We start from the raw sequence: 11,872 nt of genomic DNA on the forward strand, positions 1-11,872 counted from the left end.
TAGGATGTCAGAAAATAGTCAATTTTTCACAGCATTTTTTTCATGACTTTGTTACGTAACTTCAAATGAAAAGCAATCATCAACAGTGGTAATAAACAGTGTATAATTTAAAAGTTTTGATAATATTTTCCACGCTCCAGTCGAAAGACTTCCTATCTTTTTATATCTTTTATATCTTTTCCACCTTGTGTTAGACAAGCAGCTTTTATCAAAGTTTCTCCGACACATTTCACTCTTTGGTAAGTACAGAGTGGTTACGCAAGAAAATTTCTAGTAAAATGAAGCATAAAGGCTTCGAGACTTTCTGAGAAAATCGTGACCTCGTGAATGTAACGACAAATTATCGCGCGACCGCACGGTTATACATCAACTTCGCCATACAGCTCATTTTCAGGGCGAAACGTCGTATTTTGTTTTACGGTTACAGAAAGGTTGGACGGCCGATTATTCCCCTCGAGCGTAAAGCACTAAATTCGCGAGTAAACCGCCGTGCATACGCTTTGTTCTTTAATGTTATTATGGACGCATGTAAATTTTATGTAACTCTGCCACAAAGGCAGCGACACCTCCAATGTAGCCTTGGGCGTTTGATCATTTTACTTTGAACGGACCGCGTGTTTGTTCGCTTGCTTATGCTACTTGATATTTTATAGCCGCGTTGGTCTTCGAACGAAAGAAGCGAATAATCCAAATTCACGAGGATCGAAATCTAAATTCATACATTTTATGGGGAATACCGTACGCGATAAGCTTCTCAGCCTCTGCACGCGACAATTGATGCTTTCTTTCGTAACGCTCTTTTGTTATACAAATATATTACACGCGTTCGTTCCTTTGCATTTAAGTTCTAACATTATTCGATGAAACTCGCTCTTTCACCCAACTTTATATATGTATACTTTCTCCAATGTAGACTTTTCGTTCTTATTTGGTGAATAAAGTGGTTACATAATAACTAGAAATAATTTACATCTGAAATTATGTTATTAAAGGTCGGAGAATTTTTAAAGTATTGTTCAAATTATCAACGATCTCATTTCAATTGCAACGATAATTTTTAAATTCATCATTATGTATAATTACTGTACAAAGTATATCTTCTTAGATATTTTAAAATAATAATGTACATGTTCCATGTTTTTCTCGATTCTATTCTTAACCAAAGTTAATTTTTTTTTTATTCGACGTCGAAAAATTGAAAAAATTTGAACGACGATTCATTTATTTTTATAAGAATTAGACATTGGTCTCCGGTTTAATCTTAAACATTCGAGACATTCGTCACCACAGTACAATGTTGGAATTTGATTCTAAACCTTCTATAATTCACGGCTGTCCCATGTATCGGGTGTCAAAACGGTATCGTTTACACTGTCCCACATATTAAATCGGGTGAGGATTGTTTCTAATCTACAATTCTCGAGGCCACCGGTCACGTAATCATTATTTTCAAGGAGACAGGAATGAAAAATTTGAGAAATGTTATACTCGAGAAAACAAAATTGTTTTTTTTATTCTAAATGGAAATAGGGGATTTCACTTCGATAACATTAAACTATACTTATTAGACAAATTTTTATGTGTGAAACTCTTTTTCATAATTTTGCTGATAGTTAAAACATGTTCTGTTAATAAGAAAGGAAAATTTAAAAATTTTAAAACTTCTTCGAATGACTACCCATTAGGTTAGTAGCATTGGATCTGTAAACACGAAGCTTTCATTTAAACTATTATATGTCTGTGAATCTATTTTATATGCTAATCAATTAAAAGTATTAATATTAAAACTATTTTTACAATATTTTTATTTTTCCTGTTTTAATAATATTGCATTAAGTAAAATGTAATCCTAAGTTTCTCATTTCACCCTTACAATTATTCTTACTTTAAGTTAATAGCTATCTAAAGAACCCGTCGATCAAATACAAATTCGAATGAAAATTATCGATTACTCACGAATACTATATATTTAATATACGTTTAATAAAATTTCGTCCATCTTTGTAAGAGATACAAGCAGTATTCTGCGACCCTAAATAGTTAAGATTTATTTTAACTTGAAATGTTAAGCTTGAAATGTTACTAATAATAAAAATATCATTATACTTTCTCTTGTTCACTAATGGATTTTTACCCGTATAATAAATAAATAAAACAGGCTAAAATAGTCCCAATATTTTTAATTTGAGTCTTTGTACTTTACCAAGCAATTATCGAATATGTAGCTTCTTTCTTGCTTTCTCTTTCGCATCCCCCAGTTCGACCACCATTGCTCGTTTTGTACGAAGCTTGTAGCTGTTCTATGGTGGTGTGATCGAAGGGAAAGATGGTTCCGTTGCGGAGAGATGCGTGGGAACGTGCACCTGTCTGCGGAAGTCGCCGACTCGGGATCCCTCTCTGGTGTCAGGCGTCCTAAGTCGTGTCGACGCTTTCGTGGCTCGTGTCAGGATGCTGTGAGATATGGGGAACCCGTTACTGGGACGTCGATAATCTTCCTCTTCGATCAGACTTATTAAGAGGCAACGCGACTGACCCCAGAACCTTTCGGGTTCTATCCCCGAAGGGGCAATAATCGAGTTCAACAACAAAAATGATCGCAGAGAAGACTTCCTTCTTCAAATGATTCGTAAATACGTAGCCGTACTGCATGGGGATGAATATACACACTAAAAGATTTAAAAAACGTTGTGTAAACATGTGTTCTATATTTAGTTTTCGATGGAAATTATTTTTAATACGAATATTGATCTTCAGTTGAGTTACGTTAGCTTTAAATAAAAATTTACTTTAAAATGGCCAGTTGAAATGGAAAGAAAAGTATCAATATTTTAATCAGAATGGTTGTCGAGAATGAAAAATGGAATCACGAATGTGGTATAGGAACGAGTTTTCTACGTTTCCAGTCTTTGGTACTTGTTTCCACAACGATCGCTGGTCACAAACGATCTTTACTAATGGAGGGTGGTTGGGAATCGGTTAGGGCGGGTCTCCATTCGCAGCAACCTCCACGTGGTGAGACCTGGGTAATGTTATTTAGCGTTTAATTAATAATCGTATCACTCTTAGCTGGGTAATGCAATTATTAATTAAAAACTAAATTATATTAGCAAATTGGCTGCGATCCGCCTTGCATAGGTCATCATAAATATAGAGCTTCTTCGCTGGGTTAGTTTTGATTCTCATTGATTCATCAAAGATTCTAGAGTATTGTCACAGAAGTAGATCCTTCATCCAATGTATTTTTGCGGCCTATTTTTAGGGGGTCTCGAAACCCTATTACCATTTTCGTGTCATTCGCAACGTTACCGACAGATTCAGAAATGAATTTCAATCTCTTCCATAGTCAACTCACATGTATTTACGCAACCCTACAGCTGTTTGCCTATCAATACTAATTCAGTGGATAGTTTCTCAACTGACTGCTATTCATGTGAAGAGGTCGATAAAATCACCTCCGAATTTTCAGGTCGGTATGGCAGTCAGATTGGGCCACGAAATCCCATAAGGTGAAAGCACAGACGAGGTATACATATGAGTCGTATACCTCGTCTGTGGTGAAAGGTCTACTCGTATACTTGAATTGTGAGCATGTATATCGGTGATCGGTGAGGAAGGAATTCCACTCTGAATGGAAATAAGTTATATATAAAATATTTTCGTGTACTATTATAACAATCATTTTTACTGTTATATTAATTTTATTATAGAAGTACACATATTTTTAATTATATTTCATTTAGCGCTACTGACTTATTCTTTTCTGGGTTGGTAACATCGCATGTGACACGAAAATGGTAAGGGGGTTACATACCACCCTCGCCCCTAACCCAGTAATAAAAATAATTTGATTTCCTTTATAAATTTATTTTATATTTAAATTCTCAAGGTGCAAGACAACGGTGTCACAATCATTGTAATATCAATGTACCAGCGAAGGACAATGTAATAAAAAACATAATATTTCCAATCTAAATATTTATTTTTCAAATTGAAGTAAAATTATTAACATTTTAATAAATTAGTCGCTAAAATTCGCACGTTAACGTCGCGTCTGAATTTTTTCTTTTCGACACGAACGTTGCTATTGTTTATCTGTGATTTGATCGCGCTGTAACGTTTAAATAGTGATTACAGCTTGGCAAATGTAAAAAAGAGAAAAGGAACTGATACGAGAAAACAAATATCGATTGCGTTTACGATTTAGCTTTTCCACCGATTACAATGGTACTTCACGATGAACGAAACGTGGCTTCGGGAAGTAAATACTTGAACAGAAACCTCGGTATTAAGTAACAGGCACGCAGTTAAATGTATTTCGTTTCTGTCGGCAGACGAAAAGTGGGGTTCTAAGACTAAAAGGAAATCCCAAAACTGTCGGTTCGATGGGCAATTGCATAAAACCTTACGACCCTGTGCTTGATTCCATTCCAAGGAGCTCCTTTAATATCGACACCACGCCGATTAGGGAATCTGGTCTGCCGATCATCTTCGTAATTGGAGGACCGGGAGTCGGAAAAAGTTACACAATTTATCAATATTTTGTATAATTTGACGTATACCCGTTTGGTCATTCATCACTTAACCTATTGACACTATTTTCTCCTGCCTTCCTGCTTTTCCTTCTCCTCAATTTTCTGGCACTTGGTAATTTAATCTTCTCTCCTTCGAAATTGTTACTGAGAAAATGTATATTTTCAAATATCAAATACTTTTCTATTTACAAATTTCTCAATTGCATACGTGTCATTAAATATTGTTTCCAAATTTAAAAATCTGTACGAGGATAATATTCTGCAAATGCATAATCATTGATCATCAGCATTTTTGCCCCATTCATATTTTTTACAACTCTGATGTTCGAAAGAAAAATTTGAAAAAATTACATAAAATCTCAGCAATTAAAATGATTTGTTTTTAAAATTTGTCATGTAACAAGATAGGAGAAGTATGTTTTTTAAATTTAAATATTCCCGTAGCATTTGAAATTTTTTCTATTTGATTACAAGCACAATATTATGAAGCAATTTTTTTCATTTCTCACTCTAATAGGTAATACAAATATATTTTTCCCCTCTACATAAAAATTATGAAAAAAATATCTACGCAAAAGTTGAATCCTCATTTCATATTTATAAAACAACATACTAATAATTATATTAAATGGGCTTATATTCGTAAAAAAATTACTAAATAATAGAAAAAGTTTATTTTCGATTAAATATCGTGGTTGAAGACATTTAATTTTGAATTTTTTATTAAAAGCAAATATAGTTCTGTTTGATATATCATTTCGCGATTTTGTTGATCATTCTAGGAACGCTGTGCACCAAGGTGGCGAAGAAGTATGACTTCCTCGAGATAATAAGCAGCGAAATTATTCGACAGGAGGTGATTAAAAGAACAGAAAGAGCGTTTGTGTTGGCGCATATGATGTCTGAGGGGCATCTGGTACCAACCGATATACTGATCGAACTGATCACGAAGAAAATTCTGAATAATCTGGACGCGAAAGGTGTCATAGTGTCTGGGTTCCCAAGGCACAAGAGTCAGTGCCAAGTGTTCGACAGGGAAGTACGACCACCGGATCTTGTTTTATTTCTCAAAGCACGAAATTCCGTCCTGAGCGATCGAATAAACGCCAGAAGTATCACGACCACGGAAAGACCAGTTATAAATTTCGGTTTCATTAAGAAGGAACTCAAGAAATTCCATAGAAGGAATCGACCGATAGTTAAGTATTACAAAGATCTTTTGGTGGTCATCGATGGGGAGTACGAAGCGATGACCGTCTACGAAAACGTGTGCAAAGTCATCGACGATCTTTTAACAAACTTCCCGAAAACGTCTGAAAAACCTGAAACAGTCAACGACGATCTTATAACGAACTCCCCGAAAACATCGTCCGAAAAACCTGTAATCGAAGAGGAACAGACATAGATTTCGTGTCTGAAATTCTTTTCAATTTTTACGAGTGGATCGTGTGTTCCGTTCTGTTGTAGTAGACATTAAATGCCAATCGATCAGTTTATGTAAAAGACATGTGTAATTAGTCGAGAGTACCCCTAAATCAAATTCGAGCAACGGTGAACCGTTCGATAGTATACTAAAAAGGAAAACAATTTATGACAAGTTTCACAAATATTGACTTTTTCCAAAAGTTCTTTTTTTTTGGTAAATTATCAAACGTGTCATCGTGGATAAAATTTTATTTGGGAATACTTTTGACTCTATTCAACGAAACCTTTAAGAAGAAAAGGGATTTCATATGCATGATACATCAGGTTGATCTTCTGGATGCAACGAACACTTCTCTTTGCATATCTTAATTATTAAGTTATGTTGTGGTACGAAATAGTATAATTATTTAAATCTCCAATGAAACAGTTTTTAAGATTGTGTATTAATTTAGTATTATTAAAGTGAACATTAAGTTGTAACTTAAATGTGAATCTGATTAAGGATTTCAAATATAGTTGAATATACTCATTTACTATTAAAGAAAATAAAAATAATATAGCAGATTACAGATAATTTTTTTCAATTATATGTACACTGTTATTGTATTTTATGTGCAGGTAAGAAGAATAGTAAACTATTCTTATTTTTATATTCTAACTATTTTTTAACTAAATTTTCAACATATGGTATTTTATGGTCTAAATATTACTTAGAACAAATATAAAATTGGGCTATTTGTTAGTTTTTACATTATCTTTGTGTTTTCTTTTATTCATATTTGTAAATGTTACCATCATGTACATATACCTATATAGTTCATCTTGTTTTAATAATTCTAGTACAATGCATATTTTTACTTTTCAAAACTTTTCTTCCTAATTTTTTTAACATTTATACAAGTAAACTACGTTCGATTGTAGGGAAAATTGGGGTAAAAAATAACACGGAGTATTGGTAATATGTTAAATAATTTAATATTTATCGTACCGATTTTCGTAGGTAATCAGTAAAGAAATTCAGTAAACAAAATATTTTTTCGACGTCCAAAAGTAACTTTTTATTAATTCTTTAGAATGATATAAATATTCCCTTTTCGTAAAACCATAGTGTTAAACAGCTCAGCAATACACCGAATAAAGAAACAAATAATAAAGAATTCCTCACTAGATAGTATGACAAAAAAAATTCAAAAATCGAAGTGTCATTTTTGACCCCGATCTCTCCTACTATAATCAGAGATATTGCTTTTTTAAATCGAGTACAATTAAGGAGTCAGCAGAAAATTTTCCCAACTAAAATTAGAAAAATTATTCACGACCAAGTCCTTAAACAAACCGGTAAGTTTAAACGCTTTCATAAATTTATTCTTCCCCTCGTGAAGCGTCGTAAAAATAATTATTTGTCGCATGGGATTAAACGGAGGACCAAATTAATTTTGACGATACCTTGAATACTATTCATCGTGTCTCGTTTCTAAGTAATTCTGCCCGTGAAAAGGTGTATTTGCTAAACTAACTGGTCGAAATAATTGGCAAACCGACTGTCGTTTACACATTTTTCCCGTCCATGCACGAAAAGTGTTTTTGATGGGCTCGCGTTCGTGTACACCGGCGCACGTCTGTACTTATTCATCCCCTATATGCGTTTCCGCTTGTTTTAATCAGTGGATGGATGGTTGGTTCTGTTTATGAACGCACCTACACACGTAAGATCGCTCTCGTATCCGAACCTCTGTATAAATCTGACTCCATACCCCATCGTTCGTACGTGTGTGCGTGTACACGATTCGCTTGGCGCATATATTCACAAAACATGTATGCATTTTCCATAGCATTCATCTGCACGCGAATCCTCCGCTGCGTCTCGGTGGATGACTGATAGACCGTGTTCAGGAGTGGCGATCAACTCATGGATGCCCGGGTTTAAACTTCTCTAAAAATGATAGAGCATACAGGGTTTAAAAAAAGAGTCTTTCAAAATTTACATCACTTTAAAGAAGTAAAAAATGTGTAATCAATGTAGCTTTTAAAATTAATCCTTATGACGAAAAATCGACTTTTATTGGGTAGAAAAATTGATTCAGAAGTACATTTAAAATCGTTTAAAAGATCGTTTCATAGATGTCGACAAATCTAAAAAAATATGTCACTGAAAAGAAATTACGGTATAATTTTTGCCTTTTTGAATCGAGTAACTTTTTCCTCTGACAGTTCTTCAAGGTGATCGAGCAATTTCATTCACCCTTTTAATAGGAGAATAAATATAGTTTTACAATAATCTTTACTTTTCGTACAAATCCAAAAACTGTGTTATTTAAAGTATTCAAGAAATAGTATTAGTTTCCATATATCATCAATATTCCTAATTTAAACATGGTCATACTAACATTTTTTTATTAGTTTTCAGTAGATAAAGTAAAGCTATTATACTGTTTTTCAACTCCAACCACTTTTTATTTTAGAAATTTAAGAAATACTATAGTAATAAAGTAACCATTTCTAAAATTCTTTAAAACGTAATTGGAGTAGAAATTATTTAATGAAAAGTAATTTTAACCCAAGAAAAATGTTCTTGATACAGAATAATATTGCTTTGATTGTTGTGTGCTTTATTAACTTGGTCACATCTTAAGTTAAATTAAAAATTTTTTAATTTTAAATATTGTTTCGTTGTTATTGTTTCGTATATTGTCACTGGTTCTGTGTAGTTACGATCTGTTGATGATGATTGTTTTTACTTCTTTTAGATTGTCCTTGATCACAAAGTATAGCTCTATGAATTGTACAATTTGTTTTAAGATTATTTAAAAATGAATAATTTTAGTACTGTCCTTTAACTTACCAATTAAAGTAGTTTCAGGTTTCAGTTAGTCTAAAGAATAAAGAATAAAATATAAAATAAAATTATAATCCTTAACAATTATAGCCAGGGACGAAAACTAGCAGTGACTCTAAAAATTTGTATGAAAAATATTACCAAAAAGTTAAGTGTGTTATTTAAATTGAGGATAATAATCATGAAATTTGAAGGAAATTTGTTAAAAAGAACAGCATGGAAAAAACATCAACTTATAAACGTTTCGATTACAAAATTACCAATTATTTATAACAGAAATCTTTTTCAATCGCTCATAATTGTTATCAATGACGAAAATATATTTTTTCAATAGTATTCGATCAATCAAATTTGTTGTTTCACGCTGTGGTTTATGGTTAACTATGACCAAGAGTATAATTTTTTGGTTCGAAGTGGTGATATAAATTATATAAAACAAATCATACGTATATACTATACATATCTACTTATAATGAGGTTTCACTGATAGAATATAATAAGGCCTCTAATAATATAAAATAATAAAAAACATATTGAATACATAATATCATTTGAATGTAGATTGTCAATGGTTGGGGATTCAAATGGAAGATTCTTATCCAGAAATTTTGTATAAAAGCATAGTAATTGTCAGCTATTTTCTTTGTTATAACTGGCTATAATGTCTCTGTAATCATTCGTAAATTTGAATGCTCTATTTTATAAAAGGATTGTGTTTCATGATCTTTGAAATGTGTGGAATTTGAATTTTTCTAATATAAACATTGTTTTCTCCTCTTTTATTTGTACCATAAAGTTTCCCTGTATAATTGCTAGTAACAAATGAATTTCCCTCGTTGATAACAACCATATCCAACTGAAAAATAAAAGCTATTTGTACCTAAAAACATTTTAGGCGAGATAAAAATTACCCCAGAGTTTATTTTCGTTGCAACTGTTAAGATTCCTGATTACAACATACTTATTTTTTTAAATTTTATCCACGATAAAAATTTTTAGTTTCGCTCCAAAACTAGAGCTACCCCTCAACTTTATTCGCCCAAATGTCAATTTAACCCTTCGCACTCCTATGTCGAGCCCCACTCGATATCGCATCCTGGAAATTGTTTCAAGGAAATTGTTTCAAGAGATATCATACACTTGAAAATTACAAAATACAACAATAGTGTAAGTAAAACAGATATTCAACTGAATTTGTTCAAATTGCTCTACTTTTTAGTTAACGTAAATTTCAAATAAAACACTGAAAAGCTTTGGGAGTCACTGGTAGCAAAATTGAAATATAATTCGGAGTGCAAAGGGTTAAAACATTCCTTCATTCTAATTTACGAATCTCTTCGCAAACGAAACATAAACCTTCAGTTTCCAAACGAATCAAAAATGTTTATTCGTCCCTCGCGAATAAAAAATTTACCCCAACCCATGTCTAAACCGAAAGAGAAAACGTCTTTATCAATCACCCTTTCTACGTCCGTCCCTGGTAGTTGGCACCGTCCATCGCACGCTCGAGTCTTTCCGTGTGTGCGTGCGGCCACCTATCGAAATCTTCCGACGCGGTGCCCGTGTGTTGGGGTGGGTGGACGGGCGGTTGGCTGCGTTTATGAGGGCGCGGGCCCGAAATTGAAAAGCACCCCAGCGAGAGCTAGCGAGGGTGGTCGTGCAGCAGTCATTGACAAGCGAAAGACCGTATCAGAGGGTAATCCTATTGGTGGACGGCAGCGTCGCGACGTCCCGGCGTCATTGGTCCGCCTCGTAGCTCCTGGGCGTGGCCTCGAGCTCCTCGTGGGGTTGGCGGGGTTGAGGGGAACGGGGGGCCGGGATACCGCTGCATCCCTGGCAACGATTACCGGAAAACCACAGGGTCGTTCGGCGGTAGGAATCCAGCATGGCGGACCTGATAACCCCTCCGGGCTGAATTTACCACTACCATCGCCACCCCCGCGGCAAGCTATTACCGAGGCCACGCTGCGACTTCACCGCTAAATCTAGCAGCCAGTGGATTTCGCTCGATTTGTCCGGGGGAACACTTCAGGAATCGGAAGTTCGATCGAACGATTAATTGCTCCGTTAACTAGTCTTTTCAAATCCTGGCTCCGCGACCCCGGGTGTACAAGATGTCGCCCGAGGAACGGGCATCGATCGCGAAATTTCTGCTCCTCGCCGGGGGATCGGTTCCGTCGGCTGCCCGCCGGTAATCTGTATTTTAATTACTGGCTCCTCGGAAGTTCGCGTTAAACGACGCGATTAACGCAGGTAAATTCCTCGATACTCGAATATGAGTCTTCGATAGAGACGAGGCATTCTTACAATTACTTCGAAAGGGTGAAAAACAGTTCGTTCCTCCGGGAGCTCTATTGTTCTCCAGTGAAATTGCACCCCCAATTCGTCGAACGTTCAATCGTGTTTCAAAGAGCAATTTTTTCAGCCGGTCGATGGCTGCTTGGAACAGTTGCACCGGTGCATCTGATTCCAGCTCGACCTCCGCGTAGGGGAACGGAGGGGTGAAAGAAACGGGGCGATCGCGCGGGAGGGAGAGAGAGGTAAAGCGAGTTTCACTACCACGTAACCAACGATCAACAATTACACGACGTTCAGTGGGTGAAGGTAGGCGTCGTCTCGTGACGGTGAGGGTGGGGGGTTAAAGCGTCGTCGACCAGGCGTCAACCGACCCGGAGGGGTTGCGCGCAGGCGCCGCGACGAGCGTCGTCGGCGAAGCGCCGCGTCAAACGTGCCGGCTATAGGTTAAATCCTCCCGCTCCTCGTTTTTGTTGTTTTTCCGGCGTTGCCTCCTGATCCCGCCTTCAAAAGTGCCGGTGGACCAATCGGTGGTCCGTTTTGCTCGCGGGACGCTCGGCGTCGGGACACCTCTGCGAGCCGCAAACGACGTCATCCCCCGCAACACGGGACGTTCGCGTCGCGGACCAACCTCGATCTTTTGTCGAGACACCGACTTCGAGACGTCATCCGTCGTCGTTGGCCACCCTGGCGCGCTCACAGTCCTGCGGAAGTACGAGGTTAGAGGCCCGGAGAACGACGCGATCGTCGGTACGAAGTCAGTTTTCATGAAACGCACCGGGGA

The 11,872-nt window shown here is 36.1% G+C and overlaps 1 protein-coding gene across 1 annotated transcript; it reads left to right on the forward strand.

The window, feature by feature from the left end:
* The first annotated feature begins 2,345 nt into the window (after window positions 1-2,345).
* On the forward strand, window positions 2,346-5,937 carry LOC122400315 (adenylate kinase isoenzyme 1-like). Its single transcript, XM_043401709.1, has 3 exons — window positions 2,346-2,453; window positions 4,332-4,518; window positions 5,315-5,937. The coding sequence occupies exons 1-3, from the start codon at window positions 2,346-2,348 to the stop codon at window positions 5,935-5,937; spliced, it is 918 nt and encodes a 305-aa protein (XP_043257644.1).
* Window positions 5,938-11,872: the final 5,935 nt, after the last annotated feature.

Source organism: Colletes gigas, unplaced genomic scaffold, assembly GCF_013123115.1.
Source record: "Colletes gigas isolate AHSC1104 unplaced genomic scaffold, ASM1312311v1 Colletes_gigas_Sc00017, whole genome shotgun sequence".
In the NCBI taxonomy this organism is placed as follows: Eukaryota; Metazoa; Arthropoda; class Insecta; order Hymenoptera; family Colletidae; genus Colletes; species Colletes gigas.

Coding starts and splice junctions, on each gene's coding strand:
- LOC122400315 (XM_043401709.1), top strand. CDS start 2,346: ATGCGTGGGAACGTGCACCTGTCTGCGGAAGTCGCCGACTCGGGATCC. Junction 2,454..4,331: donor GTGGCTCGTGTCAGGATGCT/GTGAGATATGGG, acceptor TTCTGTCGGCAG/ACGAAAAGTGGGGTTCTAAG. Junction 4,519..5,314: donor AGGACCGGGAGTCGGAAAAA/GTTACACAATTT, acceptor TGATCATTCTAG/GAACGCTGTGCACCAAGGTG.